Source organism: Dendrobates tinctorius, unplaced genomic scaffold (assembly GCF_039654945.1).
Source record: "Dendrobates tinctorius isolate UK_male_01 unplaced genomic scaffold, ASM3965494v1 ptg000071l, whole genome shotgun sequence".
NCBI lineage: Eukaryota > Metazoa > Chordata > Amphibia > Anura > Dendrobatidae > Dendrobates > Dendrobates tinctorius.
In genome coordinates this window covers 19,335,220-19,362,187 of record NW_027361739.1, presented here as the reverse complement: position 1 = coordinate 19,362,187, position 26,968 = coordinate 19,335,220, and the positions used below count along the sequence as shown (strand labels likewise).

Genomic DNA, 26,968 nt, shown 5'->3' with positions numbered 1-26,968 from the left:
CCACCAGAAACGACGCGATACCAGCTCTAAGGTGCCCTTCACCCCTGGGTGACCAGCCAGTACCGAATCGTGGTGTTCCTTCAACACCTTAGGCCGAAGATGCAGGGGTACAAATGATTTGTTGGCGGGAAGTCCTGGTGGTACCTCCTCTTGGGCCTCGGCAATCTCCGCCTCTACCTCAGTCGTGAGAGCCGAGACCACTACCCCTTTCTGGAGGATGGGTACCGGCTCTTCCCGAGGTTCTCCCCCCGGAAAACACCTAGACAAAGCATCCGCCTTGGTGTTTTTAGCCCCGGGACGATACGTCACAAGAAAATTGAAACGAGTAAAAAACAATGCCCAGCGAGCCTGCCTAGGAGACAGACGCTTGGCCGACTCCAGGTAGAGCAGATTCTTATGGTCGGTGATAACTGTGACCTGGTGAGCCGCCCCCTCCAAGAAGTGTCGCCATTCCTCAAAAGCCAGTTTGATGGCCAACAACTCCCTGTTGCCGATATCATAATTCCGTTCGGCCGGCGACAACTTCTTGGAGAAGTAGGCGCATGGATGCATCTCGCTCAAGGACGAGCCTTGAGACAGTACTGCCCCCACTCCCACCTCCGACGCATCAACCTCTACCACAAAAGGTTTAGACACGTCTGGTTGCACCAGAATGGGGGCTGAAGCAAAACTATTCTTCAGACGCTCAAATGCACGTATAGCCACCTCAGGCCAGTTCGCCAGATCGGCACCCTTTTTTGTCATGTCCGTGAGCGGTTTGGCGACAGTCGAAAAGTGTTTTATAAATTTCCTATAATAATTCGCAAACCCAAGGAACCGCTGGAGTGCTTTCAGACTCTCCGGCCTCTCCCATTGCAACACCGCTTGCACCTTAGCGGTGTCCATTTTAAAACCAGCTGCGGACACAATATATCCCAAAAAGGGCAACTCCTGGACAAAAAATAAACATTTTTCCAGCTTAGCATAGAGCTGGTTCTCCCGGAGCAACTGTAACACCTGCCTGACATGCTCCAAATGAGTGTCCCGATCGCTAGAATAAATGAGGATATCATCCAGGTATACAATCACAAATCTCCCCAGGACATGAGCAAAGACATCATTAATAAAATGTTGGAAAACGGCAGGCGCGGTGGTCAACCCAAACGGCATAACCAGACTCTCAAAATGACCCTCAGGAGTGTTAAACGCCGTCTTCCACTCATCCCCCTGACGGACCCTTATGAGGTTATACGCCCCCCTGAGGTCCAGCTTGGAAAACCATTTTGCCCCCGCTACCTGGTTGAACAAATCCGGGATCAACGGCATTGGGTAGGGATCACGGATAGTAATCTGGTTTAACTCTCGGAAATCCAGACACGGGCGTAACCCCCCATCTTTCTTCTTAATGAAGAAAAACCCCGCGGCTACAGGCGAGGACGAAGGCCGGATGTGACCTTTGCTCAGACTCTCCGCGATGTAGTCTTTCAGAGCTTGTCTCTCAGGACCAGAAATATTAAACATCCTGGCCTTAGGTAATTTGGCCCCGGGTTTTAACCTAATAGCACAGTCATAGGCTCTATGTGGAGGCAGTTCTGAGCAACCCTTCTCAGAGAAAACATCCGCGAAATCCTGCAAAGCCTCCGGCAGGCTGGGCGTCACGGCGGACACACATGTGGCCAAGCAATTGTCTTGGCAGAAACCACTCCATTGTACTATGTCCTGAGTTTTCCAATCAATTACCGGGTTGTGCCTGGACAGCCATGGAAAACCCAGGACCATTTGAGCTGGGAGATTACGGAGGACCCTACATGTAACCGACTCAGAATGTAGGACCCCAATGTGGAGTTTCACCTCTGCCACAAACTCAGTAATCTCCCCTTGAGGGAGGGGAACAGCATTAATGGTCACCACCTGTATGGGGTGAGGAAGTTTTTCAATCTTAAACCCGGCGGTGTGTGCAAACTCCTCATCTATGAGATTGGTGGCGGAACCGCTATCCACAAACACTGATATAGGTAGCTCTCTGCCGGCGACAATAACCTTGGCAGGGAGCATACATTGAGATACCATCATGGAGGATATGCATACGCTCAGTTGGGTCTCCTCCATACCCTCTGAGCTTAACAGTTTTCCGCCGGTGTGACCCTCTTAGGTAGTACCGGGCAAACGTTAACATAATGACCTCCTTTACCACAGTAGAAACATGCTCCGGACTTCCGGACTCCCGGAGCGCGAGGCTGAACCTGTGCCACGCCAGCAATCTGCATAGGTTCAGGGGACTCATCTACTTCAACCACACCTGCACCTCTGTTTTCCCCCAGAGGTAGCGTCTCCTGTGCCCCCTGATGAAAACGGCGATCAATACGTATCACCAAACTCATGGCAGACTCCAATGATGCCGGAGTCTCATACATCAGGAGGGCTTGTTTCACCCTCCCTGATACCCCATGAATAAACTGGCTCCGCAGTGCTGGGACATTCCACTGTGTGTCTACAGCCCAGCGGCGAAATTCCGAACAATAGTCTTCTGCCAAGCGCTCCCCCTGGCGGAGGGCGCGGATTTTAGATTCCGCTAGAGCCAGTCGGTCAGGGTCATCGTAAATGAGCCCGAGGGCAGAAAAAACATTATTGACCGAATGAAATGTAGCAGAGTCAGGTGGTAAGGAAAATGCCCATGCTTGGGGGTCACCACTCAGTAATGACAACACCAGCCCTACTCGCTGGGCCTCATTACCTGAGGATATTGGCCGCATGCGGAAGTATAATTTGCAGGCCTCCCGAAATACGACAAATTTGCTGCGATCGCCTGAAAATCGTTCTGGCAGCGGAAACTTCGGCTCTGCACCGATACCTGCAGATGCCGTTTGCACCTTTGCTACTACCAGGCCCTGCTGCTGAACTGCCCCATTCAACTCGGAGACCTGTATGGACAGCGCCGCCAACTGGCGGGTTATGGAATCTAATGGATCCATGGACTCCTGAAAAAATGTGGGCCGATTATAATGTCACGGGGGCTTAGTTCAACTAAGGCTGAAATACCCGGGGCCCCTGTGGTGTCCCTTTACTAGGGGAAACCCTGTCTGACCCTCAACCCAGGGTTTTTGCTGAAGGTGCAAATGCCTGAGCCTCCGACCTTTCCTTATCTCCTGCTCAGCCCTGCACTTAACCCTCCACCCAGTGAGAAGTCACCACCAAAGCTCCCACACAAATAATGACAGACAGGGAGAACTTAAACTGCACTGCGCCGCACACACACAGGAATAAACAGTAATGTGAACAGGGCACAACTAAACACAAATATGGGAAGGAGAAAGGATAACGACGGATCATACGACACCAGATATGAATCTCTCTCTCTTGAACACCTCCACTCCAGACCGGAACCACTTGGTATGAAACACAAGCTATAATCGGCGACGCCCATAGGCCAGCATGACTATTTAAAGACCGTGGGCGTGACTAACCATCCAACCTGGTCTCCAGCAGGATTAACCCCCGAGAGCCTGAAGATCAGGCCGGCGCCACTGAGGCTATAGTGGCTGGAGGTGGAACTACCTCTGCCTGCCGGATGCTGTGGTGTGAACAGCGTCCGACATGACATTGTGGGGGCAGCATATGGGGGAATAATCTGGAGCTTCTTGTGGGGGCAGCATATGAGGGAACAATCTATGGAGCTTCTTATGGGAGCAGCATATGGGGGAATAATCTATGGAGTTTCTTCTGAGGACACCATATGGGGGAATAATCTATGGAGCATTTCCCACCCTAGACTTATACTCAAGTCAATAAGTTCTCCCAGTTTTTTGTGGCAAAATTAGGGGGGTCGACTTATACTCGGATCGACTTATACTCGAGTATATACGGTATGCAGAAAATCGCAATATTCTGCGATTTCACCCTCAAGTATAATACGGACGAGAAGAAAAACAGTGATGTGAGCTTCCTCATAGATTAACTGCGGTCCGAGTGCTATGCGATGTTTTATCACATAGCACTTGTCCGTATTCCTTGCTAGTGTGACTCCGGGTTAAGTCATAGAATGGAAACCCTGTGTAGACATCATTAGAATTAGGCACATGATTAGCTGATTATACCCTTTATTTTGGTGAAAGAATAATTATTCTAGAGAGGACTAAGGTTCATTGTAAGAGTATGAAAATTAGGCTGCTATCCTGGTTCAGAGCCAGTACTACAGGTTTGGATGAACTGGCAGCACCTGGTGAGCTGTATCCTCAAAGCCAGGGTTCCCCAACTCCAGCCCTCAAGGCCCACCAACAGGTCATGCTTTCAGGATTTCCCTTCTATTGCACAGGTGAAGCAATTATCACCTGAGCAATACTAAGGAAATCCTGAAAACATGATCTGTTGGTGGGCCTTGAGGACTGGAGTTGGGGAACCCTGCTCAAAGCTACCAATAACTAAATGAGATACAGTGCTGGTTCACTGCCCACCATGATGGATGGCATTCTATACTGACCCTATCAGAGGGAGATCAATGGTGAGAGAGAACTAAAACGTATGAGCTGTTCCAGAGTTAGGCACTTGAATGCCCTGTCACTGTTGGGTGCTTGAGATTGATGCAATATATTTTTATATATCCTTGTGCCTATTTTTAGGAATGGGAAGTAAAATCTGTCCTGGACAATATGTATGGAAATGTATGCCTCATTGTTTTAACCCCTTCACCCCCAAGGGTGGTTTGCACGTTCATGACCGGGCCAATTTTTACAATTCTGACCACTGTACCTTTATGAGGTCATAACTCTGGAACGCTTCCATGGATCCCGGTGATTCTGACATTGTTTTCTCGTGACATATTGTACTTCATGTTAGTGGTAAAATTTCATTCAAATAACTTGCGTTTATTTGTGAAAAAAATGGAAATTTGGCAAAAATTTTGAAAATTTTGCAATTTTCCAACTTTGAAGTTTTATGCCCTTAAATCACAGAGATACGGCACACAAAAAACTTGATAAGTAACATTTCCCACATGTTTACTTTACATCAGCACAATTTTGGAACCAAAATTTTTTTTTGTTAGGAAGTTATAAGGGTTAAAAGTTGACCAGCGATTTCTCATTTTTACAACACCATTTTATTTTTAGGACCACATCACATTTGAAGCCACTTTGAGGGGTCTATATGATAGAAAATACCCAAAAGTGACACCATTCTAAAAACTGCACCCCTTAAGGTGCTCAAAACCACATTCAAGAAGTTTATTAACCCTTTAGGTGCGTCACAGGAATTTTTTTGAATATTTAAAAAAAATGAACATCTAACTTTTTTTCATAAAAAAAATAATTCAGGTTCAATTTTTTTTATTTTACCAAGGGTAACAGGAGAAATTGGACTGCAAAAGTTATTGTGCAATTTGTCCTGAGTACGCAGATACCTGATATGTGGGGGGGAACGACTGTTTCGGCGCATGGCAGAGCTCAGAATGGAAGGAGCGCCGTTTGACTTTTTCAATGCAAAATTGGCTGGAATTCAGATTGGACGCCATGTCACGTTTGGAGAGTCCCTGATGTACCTAAACAGTGGAAACCCCCTACAAGTGACCCCATTTTGGAAACTAGACCCCCTAAGGAACTTATCTAGATGTGTGGTGAGAACTTTGAACCCCCATGGGCTTCACAGAAGTTTATAACATAAAGCCATACAATTAAAAAATCATATTTTTTCCACAAAAATGATCTTTTCACCCTCAATTCTTATTTTTCCAAGGGTAACAGGACCCTAAAAGTTATTGTGCAATTTGTCCTGAGTACGCTGATACCCCACATGTGGGGGTAAACCACTATTTGGGCGCATGGCAGAGCTCGGAAGGGAAGCAGCGCCATTTGACGTTTTGGGCTGGAATTGAGATCGGACACCATGTCGCGTTTGGAAAACCCCTGATGTACCAAAACAGTGGAAACCCCCCACAAATGATACCATTTTGGAAACTAGACCCCCTAAGGAACTTATCTAGATGTGTGGTGAGAACTTTGAACCCCCATGGGCTTCACAGAAGTTTATAACATAAAGCCATACAATTAAAAAATCATATTTTTTCCACAAAAATGATCTTTTCACCCTCAATTCTTATTTTTCCAAGGGTAACAGGACCCTAAAAGTTATTGTGCAATTTGTCCTGAGTACGCTGATACCCCACATGTGGGGGTAAACCACTATTTGGGCGCATGGCAGAGCTCGGAAGGGAAGCAGCGCCATTTGACGTTTTGGGCTGGAATTGAGATCGGACACCATGTCGCGTTTGGAAAACCCCTGATGTACCAAAACAGTGGAAACCCCCCACAAATGATACCATTTTGGAAACTAGACCCCCTAAGGAACTTATCTAGATGTGTGGTGAGAACTTTGAACCCCCATGGGCTTCACAGAAGTTTATAACATAAAGCCATACAATTAAAAAATCATATTTTTTCCACAAAAATGATCTTTTCACCCTCAATTCTTATTTTTCCAAGGGTAACAGGACCCTAAAAGTTATTGTGCAATTTGTCCTGAGTACGCTGATACCCCACATGTGGGGGTAAACCACTATTTGGGTGAATGGCAGAGCTCGGAAGGGAAGCAGCGCCATTTGACGTTTTTGGCTGGAATTGAGATCGGACACCATGTCGCGTTTGGAAAACCCCTAATGTACCAAAACAGTGGAAACCCCCCACAAATGACACCATTTTGGAAACTAGACCCCCCAAGGAACTTATCTAGATGTGTGGTGAGAACTTTGAACCCCCCAGTGCTTCACAGAAGTTTATAACGCCCGGGCGTGAAAATAAAAAATTCGTATTTTTTCCACAAACATGATCTTTTAGTCACCATTTTTTTATTTTCCCAAGGGTACCAGGAGAAATTGGACCTTAAAAGTTGTTGTCCAATTTGTCCTGAGTATGCTGATACCCCATATGTGGGAGAAAACTACTGTATGGGCACACGTCGGGGCTCGGAAGGGAAGTAGTGACGTTTTGGAATGCAGACTTTGATGGAATGGTCTGCGGGTGTCATGTTGCCTTTGGAGAGCCCCTAATGTACCTAAACAGTGGAAACCCCCCACAAATGACCCCATTTTGAAAACTAGACCCACTAAGGAACTTATCTAGATGTGAGGTGAGCACTTTGAACCCCCAAGGGCTTCACTGAAGTTTATAATGCCAGGGCATGAAAATAAAAAAATCGTATTTTTTCCAGAAACATGATCAATTAGTCCCCAATTTTTTCATTTTCCCAAGGGTAACAGGAGAAATTGGACCCCAAAAGTTGTTTTCCAATTTGGCCTGAGTACGCTGACACCCCATATGTGGGAGAAAACTACTGTATGGACACACGTCGGGGCTCGGAAGGGAAGCAGTGACGTTTTGGAATGCAGACTTTGATGGAATGGTCTGCGGGTGTCATGTGCGTTTGGAGAGCCCCTGATGTACCTAAACTATTGAAACTCCCCACAAGTGACCCCATTTTGGACACTAGACCCCCCACGGAACTTATCTAGATGTGTGGTGAGCACTTTGAACCCCCAAGTGTTTCACAGAAGTTTATAACACTCGGACGTGAAAATAAAAAAATCATTTTTTTCCACAAAAATGATATTTTTGCCCCCAATTTTTTATTTTCCTAAGGGTAACAGGAGAAATTGGACCCCAAAAATTGTTTTGCAATTTGTCCTGAGTAGGCTGATACCCTACATGTGGGGGTAAAACACTGTTTGGGCGCATGGCAGAGCTTGGAAGGGAAGGCGCACCATTTGACTTTTTCAACTCAGAATTGGCTGGAATTGAGATCAGACGCCATGTTGCATTTGGAGAGCCCCTGATGTGCCCAAACAGTGGAAACCCCCAATTATAACTCCAACCCTAACCCCAACACACCCCTAACCCTAATCTGAGCCCTAACCCTAGCCCTAACCCTAGCCCTAACCCTAAGGCTGTGTGCACACGCTGCGGATTTTGCTGCGGTTCCGCAGCAGTTTTGGCCGCTGCGGACCAGCAGCAGTTTTTGCTGCGGTGTACAGTACCATGATTCCCTATGGGATTCAAAAACCGCAGTGCAGACGGTGCGGAATTTTCCGCGCGGATTATCTGCGGTTTTCAATCCGCAGAAAGAATTGACATGTCAATTCTTTCTGCGGATTCTCCTGCGGTTTGCCATCTCCTCTATTGAGGAGATGAAAAACCGCAGGACAAAACCGCAGAGCAATCCGCAGGTAAAACCGCAGGACTTTAGACCTGCGGTTTCACCTGCGGATTTTACAAAATCCGCACCTAATCCGCAGCGTGTGCACACAGCCTTACCCTAACGGGAAAATGGAGATAAATACTTTTTTTTTAGTTTTATTATTTTTCCCTAACTAAGGGGGTGATATCGGGGGGTTTGATTTACTATTTATGGCGGTTTTTATGTTTGGCGGCTGTCAGACGCTAAAAGACGCTTTTTATTGTAAAATAGTTTTTGCATCACCACATATTGAGAGCTATAATTTTTCCGTATTTTGACCCACTGAGTCATGTGAGGTCTTATTTTTTGTGGGACGAGTTGACGTTTTTTATTGGTACCATTTTCGGGCACGTGACATTTTTTGATTGCTTTTTATTCCTATTTTTGGGACGCAGAATGAACAAAAACCAGCGTTTCATGAATTTCTTTTGGGGGGGTGCGTTTACACCGTTCCGCGTGCGGTAAAATTGATAAAGCGGTTTTATTCTTCGGGTCAGTACGGTTACAGCGATACCTCATTTAGGTCATTTTTTTATGTTTTTGACGGTTTTATGCAATGAAAACTATTTATATAAAAAATAATTATTTTTGCATCGCTTTATTCTGTGAGCTATAACTTTTTTATTTTTTCGCTGATGATGCTGTATCGTGGCTCGTTTTTTGCGGGACAAGATGACGTTTTCAGCGGTACCATGGATATTTATATGCGTCTTTTTGATCGCGCGTTATTACACTTTTTGTTTGGAGGTATGATAATAAATCATTATTTTTTGCTTCGTTTTTTATTTTTTAAGGGGTTCGCTAAAAGGGTTAACTAAAGGGGCAGTTTTATAGGGCTGGTCATTACGGACGCGGCGATACCTAATATGTGTACTTTTATTGTTTTTTTTTTTATTATTTCCAAAAAATGGATTTATTGGGGGAATATTTTTATTTTTTTTTTTCTAATTTATTTGGCGATTTTTTTTTAATTTATTTTTACATTTTTTTTTTATTTTTTTTTTTTACTTTATTACATAGTCCCAGGTGGGACATCACTGTCCTGTGACATCGCTGATCTGTCACATCACAGATCACTGTGACAGATCAGCAATCTGTCACAGGCATTGAAGAAGACTTCCTCTTGCCTGCGCTTTGCAGGCACTGAGGAAGCCAGCTTCCTCAGGTCCCCGAAGGCCCCCGTCGCCATCTTGGATTCGGGGGCCTGGAGGATAGGAGCCCCCCGCAGCAGCGCTGCACATTGCGCTGCCGTGGGGGGCTCAGGGAAGCACGGAGGGAGCCCCCTCCCTCCCGATGCTTCCCTTTAACTCCCGGTACACCGCGATCATGTTTGATCGCGGTGTGCAAGGGGTTAACGTGTCGGGGGCGGTCCGTGACCGCCCCTGACACATTGTGCCGGGTGTCAGCTGTGATAATCAGCTGACACCCGGCCGCGATCAGCGGCGCTCACCACGTGGGCGCCGCTGATCGCGGTAGACGTACTATCCCGTCCACGGTCATACGGGCCCGTACCGTGGATGGGATAGTACGTCGGATGTCAGGAAGGGGTTAATTAAGTGAGAGATGCCCTCAGGGAATTCCCTGTCTAGACTGTTAGGATGATTTGAATCCTCAGTACAGACATCCCCCAACATGAAGTGATTGATGGGACTGAAAGCGCAGTCCACATGTAAGGCTGGTTTCACATTCGCGCTTTTTAAGCGCACGCACGGCCGGGGTAGCTCCGCCCCCGATCCGGCTCTCTGTCCGGCGTGCCCGCCCCTTCCTTGTAGCGCCGCCTCCTAGCGCACAGCGGCGCCTGCGATCGGCGCACCCTATCTTTAGCATAGGGTGCGCAGGCCGTGCGCTAGTTGCGCTTTGACCTGCGCTGCGCACTTTTGACGGTGCGCCGTGCGCGCCAAAATCCGAAAAGTTTGATTTTGGCGCGCACGGCGCACCGTCAAAAGTGCGCAGCGCAGGTCAAAGCGCAACTAGCGCACGGCCTGCGCACGATCTGCGCACCCTATGCTAAAGATAGGGTGCGCCGATCGCAGGCGCCGCTGTGCGCTAGGAGGGGGCGCTACAAGGAAGGGGCGGGCACGCCGGGCAGAGAGCCGGATCGGGGGCGGAGCTACCCCCGGCCGTGCGTGCGCTTAAAAAGCGCGAATGTGAAACCAGCCTTACACTTTCTCCACCAGACAAAGGATTTACAAATAGAGTCATGCAAACCAAGAGAATCTCTGTGTTATGTAACTGAGGATGGAAAACATCACTGTAATTAAAACATTTCCAATCCATTATAGTATAAAATGTAAGTACCAAGCTCTGCCAGATTTCCAGAAACATAATGGGCCCGATGCAGTAAGGCCGGTTTCACATTAGCGCTTTTTCAGCGCGCGCACGGCCGGGGGTAGCTCCGCCCCCGAGCCGGCTCTCTGCCCGGCGTGCCCGCCCCTTGCTTGTAGCGCCGCCTACTAGCGGACAGCGGCGCCTGCGATCGGCGCACCCTATCTTTAGCATAGGGTGCGCAGATCGTGTGCAGGCCGTGCGCTAGTTGCGCTTTGACCTGCGCTGCGCACTTTTGACGGTGCGCCGTGCGCGCCAAAATCCGAAAAGTTTGATTTTGGCGCGCACGGCGCACCGTCAAAAGTGCGCAGCGCAGGTCAAAGCGCAACTAGCGCACGATCTGCGCACCCTATGCTAAAGATAGGGTGCGCCGATCGCAGGCGCCGCTGTCCGCTAGTAGGCGGCGCTACAAGCAAGGGGCGGGCACGCCGGGCAGAGAGCCGGCTCGGGGGCGGAGCTACCCCCGGCCGTGCGCGCGCTGAAAAAGCGCTAATGTGAAACCGGCCTAAGACTGCCATTTTATAAACCAGTGTTAATGATGGGCGTGCAGGAGTAAGATGTGCGTAATAGAGGCAGGTACTGGAATAACATTTCTGGCATAAGTTATTCCACAACTTTTGATGAGTTTATCAGGTGGTCTTTGCTCCATCCCGCCCAGACAGTATTCTGGTAAACATTTGATGAATCAGGACCAATGTGTTTTGTAGTTGCATATTTTTCACTAACACTACATAGTATTAAAGCTTTTATTCACATACGTCCAAAATGTATTCCAACCAACCTCAAAAAAATCTATATAACCACACAAGTCCCCGAAATAAATATTGAAGAGCTATAGAGGCATAGGTATGATAAAAACTGAATATTTTATTTACGAATATTAAAAAGAATGTAATAAAATTTAAACAAAAGGGATAGAAACAATGGTATCACAGTTTAACCAATTGAAGAAAACCGGGGGCTTAGCAGCAATAAAGCCAATTTAAATAAAACGTATATCATATAATAAATATTGAAAATAGTGCAAAGTGCTAAACTGCATGAAAAAAAATATAAAGACTTGTCCATAATTTTAAAGAAAACCTTACACAAGCAAATTATATTTTCAATATGTACTGAGAATAAAGTGCCAAGTGCTAGGCTGTGAGCCGAAGGTGCATAAAGGCAAACACCTCTGAGATGGAAGCAATATGCTGCAGCACAATCACATAAAAAAGCAGTGTACTTACACAAGTGTGTGCCTGGCTTTTCATACCGTGAATACCACTCAGACAGCGCCGTTTCGACAAGAGGGCTTCTTCCAATGGGGGTATTTACAATGTTTACTGTGTATGCATCTCTAATTTAATTAAACTGTACTAATCCCAACTGCCATTTTCAGGTGAACAAGACAAGATGGTAAACCTGGGAAAATCTTAAAAATAAATGGCTTTCACATACTAGTGTACTTGCTTTTTTTCATTAAAAACACTGCAAAACCTGATAACTGCGTTTTTTTCAGCATTTGCTTTCAATAGGTGAAAAAACGCTGAAACAAGTGACATGCTCTATTATGCAAAAAAACATGCAAAGCACAAAATACTGATGACAAAAAAACAAGGTGTGCATGAGATTTCTGAGATCTCATAGACTTTGCTGGGACTGTAAAACGCAGCTGAAAATTTGCATTAAGAAAACGCACTGAAAAAATTCCTAGTGTGAACATAGCCTTAAGGTATGTGCACACGTTGCGGATTTGCCTGTGGAATTTATTTTGCGGATTATTCCTCTCTTGGCAGAAAACACAGTAAAAAATCAGCGAGTTTTTGATGCGGATTTTCATGCGTTTTTTCCATGCGGATTTGTATGCGTTTTTGTAAGCTAAATACAGTAAAGATCTATTATTTAACAAAAAAAAAGAATTGTGATGTCATTTCTTTGTCCAACCTCTTCTTTTACATACTCCATTGAATACCATATCATAACATACCATGTTCACATATAATGTACACAAAACAAATATAACTGAATATTTATATATAGATATATCTATAGATATATCTATCTATCTCTAGATATATCTATATCTATAGATCTATCTATCTATACTGTAGATCTATTTACTTATAGATATATCTGTCTATAGATATATCTATAGTTATATCTATAGATTGATAGATATATAATACCAAGGTTGATGTTTAGTAATGAACGTAATAAAATAGTACAAAATATTTAGACACACACAAAATCTGCATTAAACGCAATATCTGTTTAATTTTAAAAAAAAGGGAAAAAAATTGCGTGGGCTCCCGCGCAATTTTCAAAACCAGAGCAGGGAAAGTCGGCAACTGGGGGCTGATGTTTATAGCCTGGGAAGGGGGTAATACCAATGAATCCTTCTAAGCTATTAATATCAGCTCAGTTGTATAATTATCCTTTATTGGCTATTAAAATAGGGGAGCCCCCCAAAAAAGATGTGGAGTCCCCATATAATTAATAGCCAGAAAAGGCTATGCAGACAGCTGTGGGCTGATATTAGTAGCCTAGGAAGAGGCCATGGATATTGCCCCCCTGGCTACAAACACCAGCTCTCAGCCGCCCCAGAAATGGCTCTTAGATGCGCCATTTCCTGCACTTAGCCTGTCTCTTCCCACTGCCCTGTAGCAGTTGCATATAGGGTAATAGTTGGGGTAATTGTCCCACGGGAGATCGTAATGATGCACGCTGGTAGTGCATTTGTTTTGAGACCTAGGCAGGTAAGCATCTCTGCCTTTTTCCTGGTGTTTTTTATAGATTTTTCAAGTCCTCTTTTTGTGGTTTTTGCTTATTTGAATGTACCAAATGGCTGCAATGAAGCAGAGTGAACATTTTAATGGGGTCTGAATTCTTTCCGTATGCACTGTATGTGAAGATAACTGACCAGAACCTGTTATTAGTTACTGGAAATGGATTAACATTTTTTTCATTAAAAAACAAATTGATGATTGAATATTTTGATTTCTAATTTTTTATAGAATCGCTCTAGAAAAATGGATTATTTTACAAAGCAATCTCTGAAGGCAGCACAGAAGCATTTAACCTCTGTAGATGTTCAGGTCCGAGAATGCAGGTTGGTATCAAATACTTTTTTTCTCTAGCAGCTCCCCAGCAGTTTATCATGACTACATATTTTCTCTCTGATTAAGAATAATGCGGCTGGAAAAATTCCGTCAGACAGTGCTGGAAGAGATTGTGAGCTTTGAACAAGATTCCCAGGCCTTAAAGCAAATGGAAAAAGAATTTGCAGTAAGTATAGTTGAAGTACACTTCTCCATCCATGAATGTTAAGAGTATTACTTTCCTCTTTATGCTTACAATAGGTAAGCTAAGATTAAAGATAAACATGTTCACATCTCAGTGCCATCAAGTACAAAAACAAATCCATCTCTTTGTCACTTTCATTGCCCTCATCAACCATTGTCAGGGTTTTTTGTGGAGAGATAATGTGAGACCTACGATTATTATCAGCAGCTCCTTGTCCTTGATTTGTGCTTTCAGAATTTTTGGAACCAGCAGACACAAGTCTTAAACCTCTGTCACAAGAATGAGTTGAAAAGGTAAGTCAGCACGCAATCCTGGGGTGTCAGTCTGTCCTAGCAATTATTGCTAACATTCCAATATGAAGTCATTGGTGCTTGTGTTCAAAAGCAAAAAAGGATCTGTTCTACCGAGAGGTAAAGAAGTCTAATGTTTATTTCAAACTTTGCCTGCATGTTCCAATATTTCACTTTTTCTTTTTTTTTTTTACCTGGGGCCTCACTCTTCCCGTTTCTTTGTCCCATTACCATTCAGGGTCAACCATTGTTGACATTTTCTCTGCTTTTTTAACACAGGGGAGAGGACGAATCCAAAAATACAACTAACGGTCATACGTAAAATTGCTTTATTGTGATGAAAGGCAAGGTACAAACGTGACATGCTATACAGCCACAGAGAACTAATAAAAACAACAGATAGGGACACAAGGACCCATGTAGCCAAAGCTGCACTGAATTACACATATGATTACATAGGCAGTGGTATATACAGTGGGGAAAAAAAGTATTTAGTCAGTCAGCAATAGTGCAAGTTCCACCACTTAAAAAGATGAGAGGCGTCTGTAATTTACATCATAGGTAGACCTCAACTATGGGAGACAAACTGAGAAAAAAAAATCCAGAAAATCACATTGTCTGGTTTTTTTTTCATTTTATTTGCATATTATGGTGGAAAATAAGTATTTGGTCAGAAACAAGCAATCAAGATTTCTGGCTCTCACAGACCTGTAACTTCTTCTTTAAGAGTCTCCTCTTTCCTCCACTCATTACCTGTAGTAATGGCACCTGTTTAAACTTGTTATCAGTATAAAAAGACACCTGTGCACACCCTCAAACAGTCTGACTCCAAACTCCACTATGGTGAAGACCAAAAAGCTGTCAAAGGACACCAGAAACAAAATTGTAGCCCTGCACCAGGCTGGGAAGACTGAATCTGCAATAGCCAACCAGCTTGGAGTGAAGAAATCAACTGTGGGAGCAATAATTAGAAAATGGAAGACATACAAGACCACTGATAATCTCCCTCAATCTGGTGCTCCACGCAAAATCCCACCCCGTGGGGTCAGAATGATCACAAGAACGGTGAGCAAAAATCCCAGAACCACGCGGGGGGACCTAGTGAATGAACTGCAGAGAGCTGGGACCAATGTAACAAGGCCTACCATAAGTAACACACTACGCCACCATGGACTCAGATCCTGCAGTGCCAGACGTGTCCCACTGCTTAAGCCTGTACATGTCCGGGCCCGTCTGAAGTTTGCTAGAGAGCATTTGGATGATCCAGAGGAGTTTTGGGAGAATGTCCTATGGTCTGATGAAACCAAACTGGAACTGTTTGGTAGAAACACAACTTGTCGTGTTTGGAGGAAAAAGAATACTGAGTTGCATCCATCAAACACCATACCTACTGTAAAGCATGGTGGTGGAAACATCATGCTTTGGGGCTGTTTCTCTGCAAAGGGGCCAGGACGACTGATCCGGGTACATGAGAGAATGAATGGGGCCATGTATCGTGAAATTTTGAGTGCAAACCTCCTTCCATCAGCAAGGGCATTGAAGATGAAACGTGGCTGGGTCTTTCAACATGACAATGATCCAAAGCACACCGCCAGGGCAACGAAGGAGTGGCTTCGTAAGAAGCATTTCAAGGTCCTGGAGTGGCCTAGCCAGTCTCCAGATCTCAACCCTATAGAAAACCTTTGGAGGGAGTTGAAAGTCCGTGTTGCCAAGCGAAAAGCCAAAAACATCACTGCTCTAGAGGAGATCTGCATGGAGGAATGGGCCAACATACCAACAACAGTGTGTGGCAACCTTGTGAAGACTTACAGAAAACGTTTGACCTCTGTCATTGCCAACAAAGGATATATCACAAAGTATTGAGATGAAATTTTGTTTCTGACCAAATACTTATTTTCCACCATAATATGCAAATAAAATGAAAAAAAAACAGACAATGTGATTTTCTGGATTTTTTTTTCTCAGTTTGTCTCCCATAGTTGAGGTCTACCTATGATGTAAATTACAGACGCCTCTCATCTTTTTAAGTGGTGGAACTTGCACTATTGCTGACTGACTAAATACTTTTTTTCCCCACTGTATTGCTCACTATCATAAACAATTGCCAATGCTGCACTGAATAACGCATATGATTACATAGGCAGTGGTATATGTTGCTCACTATCATAAATAATTGCCAATACTGCACTAAATAGCGCATATGATTACTTAGCAGTGATATATATTGCTCAATAACATAGGCAACTAACGGTAACAAGATAGAATGAGTAAAGTGACCATTAGTAGGCGCACAAGTAGCAAATTGGATGATAGTAAACCAGGAAACAATCAAAAATATAGATTCATATAAACATTATAATTGCCTGGACAAAATAGCAGCTGGCAGGTGGAAAAACGAGGGGTCCCTGTATGACCGTTAGTTGTATTTTTGAATTCGTCCTCTCCCCTGTGCTTTGCATATAATTACAACTGGTCATTCACAGTCCTTGGGTGTACATGTGGGTGTGATGTTAATTACAATTTATGATTGTTGATTACATTTTTTCTTCCCCCACATGTCATATATGCCTAATTGCACTACCCTCACTATTTACTGCCTTTTTAACAATAGAATCTTTTTATACTGCATTTCTCTAATTTATGATTAATCGTATAGGGTTCACTGTCTGAAGGCTTCATTTGAAGCTAATGTTTCTCGCAGCACGGACAATGAGGAAAAGATTTTTAATTCTGAAGTAAGTAAAATAATGTTTAAAAGCTATTGCCTTATTTGTAATGCCCCATTCTGGAAGACTTGAGTTATTGGTGCTGCGTAGTACCACATTTTTCCTGCAGTGCGTGTTTTTTGGCTTTGACTATCTGTAGTTTCTTCAAGTAAGATCAGATGTTTGCCAACAGCTGGACCACCTAATTGCATTGCCAGTTCTTATTTGTAGTGGGTTGTTGATGATTAGACAATTGGGATGAACGAACCAGTAAATTCGGGATTCGTATGAGTACAGAACACAGACATTTTACTGTATGTCAAGTTTCCTGTTCGGGCTACCAGTTAGTCTCGCCAGCACAGCCAATCAGGGCTGTGGAGTCGGTAAGCCAAACCTGCGACTCCGACTCCTCAATTTCCCTTACACCGCCTCCACGACTCCGACTCCCACATATATTGCTTACATTTAAGTGAAAAATTTATTGTAGTACAATGTGAACATCAGACATTTAATCATTTCTATGATCCAATAATCAAGATATTTAGATAGAACATAATATCTATTTATTCGAATACAACTTTAGAACACAAAAAACTGTAATAAATTGTAAATATGTAGTACACTGTATACATGTACATGTATACGGTACAGACCAAAGTTTGGACACACCTCATTCAAAGAGTTTTCTTTATTTTCATGACTATGAAAATTGTAGAATCATTCTGAAGGCATCAAAACAATGAATTAACACATGTGGAATTATATGATTAAAGTGTGAAACAACTGAAAATATGTCTTATATTCTAGATTCTTCAAAGTAGCCACCTTTTGCTTTGATTACTGCTTTGCACACTCTTGGCATTCTCTTGATGAGCTTCAAGTGGTAGTCACCAGAAATGGTCTTCCAACAGTCTTGAAGGAGTTCCCAGAGATGCTTAGCACTTGTTGGCCCTTTTGCCTTCACGCTGCAGTCCATCTCACCCCAAACCATCTCGATTGGGTTCAGGTCTGGTGACTGTGGAGGCCAGGTCATCTGGCGTAGCACCCCATCACTCTCCTTCTTGGTCAAATAGCCCTTACACAGCCTGGAGGTGTGTTTGAGGCCATTGTCCTGTTGAAAAATAATGATGGTCCAACTAAACACAAACCGGATGGAATAGCATGCCGCTGCAAGATGCTGTGGTAGCCATGCTGGTTCAGTATGCCTTCAATTTTGAATAAATCCCCAACAGTATCGCCAGCAAAGCACCCCCACACCATCACACCTCCTCCTCCATGCTTCACGGTGGGAACCAGGCATGTAGAGTCCATCCGTTCACCTTTTCTGCGTCGCACAAAGACATGGTGGTTGGAACCAAAGATCTCAAATTTGGACTACTCCGACCAAAGCACAGATTTCCACTGGTCTAATGTCCATTCCTTGTGTTCTCTAGCCCAAACAAGTCTCTTCTGCTTGTGGCCTGTCCTTAGCAGTGGTTTCCTAGCAGCTATTTTACCATGAAGGCCTGCTGCACAAAGTCTCCTCTTAACAGTTGTTGTAGAGATGTGTCTGCTGCTAGAACTCTGTGTGGCATTGACCTGGTCTCTATTCTGAGATAGAATAACAAATTTGCAAAAATTCTCTGCAGCCAAAAATATGGCAGTGATTAGCAAGTGCTGGAGAATAAACACAGGGTATTTAGTCGATACGTTTTTTTGCAAAAAAATGTATACTAAGCTGCCTCACCAACGTCAAGGTAACCCGTGTCAAAGCAGTCCCTATCTAATGTATTTAAAAACCTGAACATCTGAACAGTGTCTAATATGAACAGGATTTAGACAGGCCGCTCCACAGTATGGGCTTGTGGTCTGAGACAGCTCCTTTGCGCACATCACACAGGAGAGGGGTGGGGTCTCCCAAACCATGCTAAGCAAGGAAAAAATGGATTAAAAACACATGTGAAATGCACAAATGTGAACACGTCGGTCAGACAGCGCTCACACCACCCATTAACTAAGATACAAGAAAACATAGAATAACAGACGTTGGTGAGGCAGCTTAGTATACATTTTTTTGCAAAAAAAACGTATCGACTAAATACCCTGTGTTTATTCTCCAGCACTTGCTGATCACTGCCATATATTTGGCTGCAGAGAATTTTTGCAAATCTGTTATTCTGTGTTCTCTTGTATCTTAGTTAATGGGTGGTGTGAGCGCTGTCTGACCGACGTGTTCACATTTGTGCATTTCACATGTGTTTTTAATCCGTTTTCTCCTTGCTTAGCATGGGGCCTGTCTAAATCCTGTTCATATTAGACACTGTTCAGATGTTCAGGTTTTTAAATACATTAGATAGGGACTGCTTTGACACGGGTTACCTTGACGTTGGTGAGGCAGCTTAGTATACATTTTTTTGCAAAAAAACGTATCGACTAAATACCCTGTGTTTATTCTCCAGCACTTGCTGATCACTGCCATATTTTTGGCTGCAGAGAATTTTTGCAAATCTGTTATTCTGTGTTCTCTTGTATCTTTTTTTGCAAGTAGTGTGTGTAAAAAATAAGTGTACTCTGCCTTGGTTTTTGTGAGTAGTGTGTCTAAAAAAAATCAGCTCTGCAGCTAAATTAATTTTATTCTATTGCTGTGTCTATACAAGTAGTGTTTCAAAAAATTGCTCTACTTTGCAGCTGACTTTTTGAGAGTAGTGTGTCTGGAAATTCTTTTTACTCTACCGCTGTATCTGTAAGAGTTGTAGCTGTGACTAAAAAAGCACTTTGCCTTTAAGCCTCTGAAACCCTGCCTCTGCGTGTACTGTGCTAAAAAGCCTCTTGGTGTACCACACCAAAAAGCCTCTCTGTGTACTCTGCAGCTGTGTGTGTAAGAGTATTGTGTCTAAAACATAATTGTATTCTGGCACTGTCTCTGTAAGAGTAGGGTGACTAAAAATAGAACATACAAACTGCTATGCAGTCTTAACTATGGCTGGATGCTGCTGGTATACTTCTATATTAAGCCAAAGGCATGGACAAGTGCTGTGGGATCCACACCTAGTTCATTTTAATGTGAGATTGCCCACATTGGATGTGGACAGGCGTATGCACCTGTCTGTGATCTGTCATGGGGTTATTGTGACAGTGTGGAGCCAGAAGACCGCCTCATCTGCTCCTACCGCAGCATTCACTGAAAAGAAGCACTTCTTCATTTTAATGATGTTTATTCCTTCTGGCAGAACATGCGTTAATCAGCCATGTTGGAAATCCCTGTGCTCACAGCTGAGCTTGGTTAGCCACTCCTTTCCCCTTTATAATCTGGGCTTTGATACAAATCCTTGTCAGAGCTAGAACTTGCTGCATGGCTAAAGGATGATGAGGAATTCATATAAGAAGGAGGGGTTATCAGTGACTGTTGCTTGATTTGTATGTGTGGTCATTCCCTATCTTTGTGTTTTGGTTTATTCTCCTACGTCAATGCCCCGGTGCATTCCTCTGTTATATGTGAGTGAATATTTTGTATATCTGGAGTCTTCTGTTAACTCTTGTTTGTGTTGCCTTGTTTGTCGGATTGGTGTACTATGGTGCACCAACCTGGGTGGGGGAAGATAACAGATGGAGGACTAACTCAGGGGATAAGGCAAGGGTGGAGGCCCTGGCATCTTCACCTTCCTAAGTATCCCGGGGAGTAAGGTGAGCTAGGGCGCCCCCTAGTGTTAGGGACAGGGAAGGAGCCCCTGGTCCTGGGTCACCCGACAGCTGTGTCGTGAAATTAGCTCTGACCATAACCATTTTTTCTGATTAATGATGTATCCAATCACTGCTCTGACGGGGAAACTGTCTGGAGGTAGCAAATTTACGCACGGTTGTTTTGCAGCACCTTAATACATCTAATGTGGGAATATCGTCTCTTAGGCAAACCATAGTGGAGCCCAAGATCGCTTTGCTTGACAGGTTCTCTGGGGGGGGGGGGGGGTGACAAGTTTGCTGTGTTGCGGGAGGCCTGTAAACTGTACTTTAGGTTACGTCTGGTTTCCTCAGGCACAGAGGAGCAACATGTGAGCATAGAAATCTCGCTCCTTCAGAGGAACCCCCAAGCATGGGTGTTTTCTCTCCCGTATGACCGCTCTGTCACCTGTCTGTCACCTGTCTCTAACATGTGTGTGACTGCTCTGCAGGTCCTCACACTAGCTGAGGATTCCTGCAGAGCAGTCAAACTGCCAGATCTCCTCCTGTGCTGGGACTTGTGGTGCCACAGAAGCCTGTGTCACCACAGTCCCTGCTGAAGACAAAAAGAAAGAAGAGAGACTACAACCGTAAGTGTTGATCCCTGTCCGATCTTTCTTCATCCACCCCAATCCCCCCTTCCCTTTCCTCCTCTTTTTACCCCCCTCCACCCCCTTTGCGCACATTTAGCAGCCGCCAAGCGTTGATTGGTGACGCAGTTCACCGATCAACACTCGTGCTCGTTTTTCTTTTTCACACCCATTTGCGCCACATCCAGCAGCCGCTGAACTTTGATAAGTGATGCAGTTCACTTATCAGAGCTCGTGCCTGCCTTTTTCCTTTTTTTTTTTTTTTACCCCCCTTTGCGCCACCTCCGTGCACACATCCAGCAGCCACCAAACTTAGATAAGTGACGCAGTTCATTTATCAGAGAACGTGCCTGCTGTTTTACAATTTTCTTTTCACAGGCATTTTTTTCTCCCTATTTGCTTTTTTCCTTTTAACTTTTCTTTTCAGATAAAAGTTTACACCAATCACTATCCCCCCCCACACACACATACAGTTATAAATAAAGTACACACAAAGCATCATATTCACACAAAAAAAATTTCCTGCTCATCACGTTCCTCCCAACAGCGCTATTCATTGGAAGAGGCATATGCTTTCCTTGACTTGGCATATGCTTTTGGATTCTTCATCCTCCTCCTCATCTTCCTCCTCGGGTCCTGCGGAACCGCCACGCAGACGCCCCAGGACAAAAGATGAGACAGTGCCCACCGTTCCAGAAGCTGAACCAGCACACCCCATTGCAGACCCTGTATAGACTTCGCCCCCCGAAAATTACGAGCCACTGATTCCTGATTTTGTGTCAGAATCAGGAATCAAGTTTGACACCACCGGCCTCACAGAAATAGACTTTTTCAAAGTAATTTTCTCTGAGAAATTTGTTAACCTCATGGTGGGCCAAACTAATTTATATGCTCGTCAATTTTTGGTGCAAAACCCCGGTCCATCATATTCTAACTGGTCTCATGTAGACGCAGTTGAAATGATGCAGTTTTGGGACCTGGTCCTTCACATGGGGATTCTGAAGAAGCCAGAACTTCGGCAATATTGGAGTGTTGATATTTTATACAGCACTCCAGTGTTCCGAATGGTCATGGCCCGGACGCGTTTTGAGGCCATCCACAAATTCCTGCATTATACCAATAATGCACAGTGTTCCCCACGAGATGATCCCAACTTTGACCGTCTGATCAAAGTTCGGCCGGTCATCGAACACTTCAACAAAAAGTTTGCTGAAGTGTACGTGCCCCAAAGAGACATCTGCGTGGATTAGTCCTTAGTTCATTTTAAGGGAAAGCTCAGATTCCATCAGTACCTGCCCACCAAGAGGGCCAGGTACGGAATTAAACTATAAACTGTGTGAGAGTACCTCAGGGTACACCCACAGGTTTAGAGTTTACCAAGGGAAGGACACCAGGATTGAACCCCCTGAATGTCCCCCTGTCCTAGGAGTGAGTGGGAAAACTGTGTGGGATTTGGTGGACCCACTACTGGATAAAGGTTATCACCTCTACACTGCTAACTTTTATACCAGCATCCCACTTTTCAAATCCCTCTCTGCGCGAGGTACCGCAGCCTGCGGTACTGTCCGCAAAAATCATAGAGGCCTCTCAAAAAGCGCTACTTGGGCAGATGCTCAGAAGGAGTGACAACAGAGCGCAACATAGTGACCACCTACTGGTGGTCAAGGACAAGAGGGATGTCCTTTTCTTGACCACCATACACAGTGATGGCAGCGCCTTCAGAACTGTACGAGGTAACTCTACACAAGTCATCAAACCGGACTGTGTACTGGGGTGTAACAAAAACATGGGGGCGTTGATCTCTGATCAACTCCTCCAACTGTACAGTGCTTTGTGAAAGGCCAAGGTGTGGTACAAAAAAACTGGCCATGCACATCGTACAAATGGCAATGCTCAATGCTTTCCTGCTGTCACGATCTGCACGCCACACTGATACGTCGTACCTTTAGTTCCAGGAGGTAGTGGTTAAGGCCCTGATATTTGTAACTCAGGAAGGAGCGGGCCCCATTACTTCCGGAACTGGAGGTGCTCGTTTCGTACCAGGTCAGCATTTCCCGGGGGTGGGTTCCTCCAACTGATAGAAAAGATAAGCCGCAAAAAAGGTGCCAAGTGTGTTACAAAAGGGGAATACGCAAGGACATAATTTATCAATGCGACACCTGCCTCGAAAAACCTGGCCTGTGTATGAAAGATTGCTTCAAATTGTACCACACCTCCTTGCACTATTAATTTAATTAGATTTACAGGAAATAGTAGATTGCTTCCAAAAAGAGGACATATCTAGATAAGTTCCTTGGGGGTCTAGTTTCCAAAATGATGTCACTTGTGGGGTTTTCTACTGTTTAGGCACATCAGGAACTCTGCAAACGGAATATGACGCCCGCAGACAATTCCATCAAAGTCTGCATTACAAAATGTCACCACTTCCCTTGCGATCCCCGACGTGTGCCCAAACAGTAGTTTTCTCCCACATATGGGATACCAGCTTACTTTGGGCAACAACTTTTGGGGTCAAATTTCTCCTGTTACCCTTGGGAAAATAAAAAATTGGGGACTAAAAGATCTTTTTTGCGGGCAAAAAATAGGATTTTTTATTCTCACGCCTGGGCATTATACATTGTACAAAGTTCTCACCACACATCTAGATAAGTTCCTTAGGGGTTCTAGTTTCCAAAATGGGGTCACTTGTAGGGGGTTTCCACTATTTAGGCACATTAGGGGCTTTCCAAACGCGACATGGCGTCCGATCTCAATTCCTGTCAATTTTAATTTGAAAAAGTCAAACGGCCCTCCTTCCATTCTGAACCCTGTCGTGCACCCAAAAAGTGGTTTATCTGCATATATCAGCGTACACAGGTCAAATTGGACAACTTTTGGGGTCCAGTTTCTCCTGTTACCCTTGGTAAAATAAAACTAATTGGATCTGAAGTAAATTTTTTGTGAAAAAAAAGTTAACTGTTCTTTTTATTTTTTTTATTTATTTTTTTTTTTTTTACATTCCAAAAATTCCTGTGAAGCACCTGAAGGGTTAATAAACTTCTTGAATGTGAGCACCTTCAGGGGTGCAATTTTTAGAATGGTGTCATTTTTGGGTATTTTCTATCATATAGACCCGTCAGTGACTTCAAATGTGATGTCCCTAAAAAAAAAAAAAAATGGTGTTGTAAAAATGAGAATTCGCTGGTCAACTTTTAACCCTTATATTCCTAACAAAAAAAATTGTGGTTCAAAAATTGTTTTGATGTAAAGTAAACATGTGTGAAATGTTATTTAATAACTATTTTGTGTGACATATTTCTCTTTTAAGATCATGAAAATTCAAAGTTGGAAAATAGCGAAATTTTCGCCAAATTACCATTTTTTTCACAAGTAAACGCAAGTCATCAAAGAAATTTTACCACTATCATGAAGTACAATATGTCACGAGAAAACATTGTCATAATTCCCGGGATCCATGGAAGCGTTCCAGATTTATTACCTCATAAAGGGACAGTGGTCAGAATTGTAAAAATTAGCCTGGTCATTAAAGGGGTTGTCCGGGCTTTTCACATAATCTCAGTACATATCTGGGCTGCAGAATTATGACAATAAGTAACTTACTTTCTGTCACTAGTTTGCGTGGTTTTCTAGATATTCTGAAAAGAACGTCCGGGGGGGGGGGGGGTGTTATGGCATTGAAATGAGAACTAGTCGTAATACTAACTTAATGGGGAGTTTACATTATCGCTCTGCATTTCCCCTGGCAAATCCTTTTCCTGTGTGAACACTGTTGAGAAAAAAGTATTTAAAACATTTGCTTTTCCCACATCGCTCTCTATGATTTCACCCTCATGGTTCTTTAAAGGGCCGACACCATCAATTTTAATAATTTTACTGTTTATATAATTAAAGAATAGTTTGGGGTTTGTTTTACTCTCCTTAGCAATGAGTCTCTCAGTTTCCACTTTTGCTAAATGTATTTGTTTTTTACACATTTTATTTTTTTCTCTATAACTTTTTAATGCTTCTTCATTGCCTTCTTGTTTTAGCTTCTTAAATGCCTTGTTCTTGTTATTTATTGCCCTTTTTACATCCTTATTTAGCCACATTGGTGTTCTCCTGTTCCTAGCCCTTTTATTTCTGTACGTTATGGCTAGATCGCAGTGGGTGTGTAAAACTGATTTAAATATTTCCCATTTATTTTCTGTGCTCCTATTTTTGAGGACATTGTCCCAATCAATTCGGCGAAGGTCCTCTCTAAGCTGATCAAACCTTGCTTTCCTGAAATTCAGCGGTTTTGTAACCCCCTTCCAGGGCACCTTACTGAAGGACAAGTGGAATTGTATTATATTGTGGTCACTGTTCCCTAGGTGCCCATCGACTCGTACTTCTGTTATTCTATCTGGCCTGTTGCTTAAAATTAAGTCCAGAAGGGCTGTCCCTCTAGTTGGGCCCTGCATAAGTTGTGACAGATAATTATCCTTGGTCACTGACAGAAATTGGTTTCCTTTCTGAGATACGCAGGTTTCAGTTTCCCAGTCTATGTCGGGGTAGTTGAAGTCCCCCATAATAATCACCTCATTGTGATTTGCTGCTTTGTCTATTTGTTTCAATAATACATTTTCAGTGGTTTCTGTTATATTTCGTGGCTTATAACAAACCCCTATGAGGTTTTTATTACTTTTCCCTCCTTGTATCTCCACCCATAGAGACTCCACCTCTTCATTTCCCTTTTGTATATCTGTAAATAATTTTAAATAATAAACAACATTATTCACATGTCCGCCAAGAAGATAATCCATAATGTCCCACGACGATCCTCAATGACTATGAGAGCAATCACTGATGTGACTGCTCTCATGGACAGCCGGCTACACTGACACAGGAGCATGTAATCACTCCTGCAGTGTGTAGCGCTGAACTGCGATGAGAAAATTCACCGGAGTTCATCAGTTGATGAACCCCGATGATCTCACAGCACCACCGATGCCTGAGATAGTTCGGCAGCTCAGCACTATACACTAGGGAAGCTCTGATGCTCCTGTCAGTGTATTGCCGGCTGCTGGTTAGAGCAGTCACATCTCGTGATGTGGTGCAACATGTTGGTGGATGGAGCGAGACATGATGTCCCAGATGTGCTCAATCGGATTCTGGTCATAGCTTCAATGCCTTCATCTTGCAGGAACTGCTGACACACTCCAGCCACATGAGGTCTGGCATTGTCCTGCATTAGGAGGAACCCAGGGCCAACATATGGTCTCACAAGGGGTCTTAGGATCTCATCTTGGTACCTAATGGCAGTCAGGCTACCTCTGGCGAGCACATGGAGGTCTGTATAGCCTTCCAAAGAAATGCCACCTGTTATGAACGAGTCACCGTAGGAGGCAAAAACAAATGCTAGCTAAGTCCAGAAAACCAGAGAAGTTGGCAGCTATCGGATTGCAGACCCCTGAACCTATCAACAACAACTAGCAGTAGCCGTGGGGGGTTCCTACGATGCCCTAGACCCCTCGATCACAGCAGGAGAACTACGTAGCCTAAAGACAGAAAGGGAAATCTAAACTGCCCCAGAGCAGACCCCAAAGCAATAGGCAGCCCCCAACATATAATGACGGTGTCGCAAGAAGAAAAAACACTAACATAGATAGAAAGATAGACTGAGCAAATGATGGGGCCCAAGCTAACTAGATAGATCAGGATAGAAAAGCTGATGTCTGCAATCCGCCAAAAACCCTATCAAAACAAGAGCCAACAGACTGACAGGGAAAAAGGCCCTGAAGACGCTAGGCTTCAAAAAGACTATGTCAGTACTCAGGTATTTTCTGAAGACAGAGCAAAAAGACACAAAGGAATTCAGCTCACCCCAGCAGGAAATGGCAGAATCCAGAAAAGCAAGGCA

General features: G+C 43.9%; 1 protein-coding gene across 1 annotated transcript in view; it reads left to right on the top strand.

Moving 5' to 3' along the window:
* LOC141096125 (synaptonemal complex protein 2-like) overlaps positions 1-26,968 on the top strand; it is a 244,255-nt gene that overhangs the window by 133,682 nt on the left and 83,605 nt on the right. Inside the window, exons 10-13 of the mRNA XM_073582529.1 lie at positions 13,521-13,615; positions 13,692-13,791; positions 14,044-14,102; positions 16,756-16,834. Coding sequence (XP_073438630.1) covers positions 13,521-13,615; positions 13,692-13,791; positions 14,044-14,102; positions 16,756-16,834 — 333 coding nt within the window. The remainder of the gene's footprint in view (positions 1-13,520; positions 13,616-13,691; positions 13,792-14,043; positions 14,103-16,755; positions 16,835-26,968) is intronic.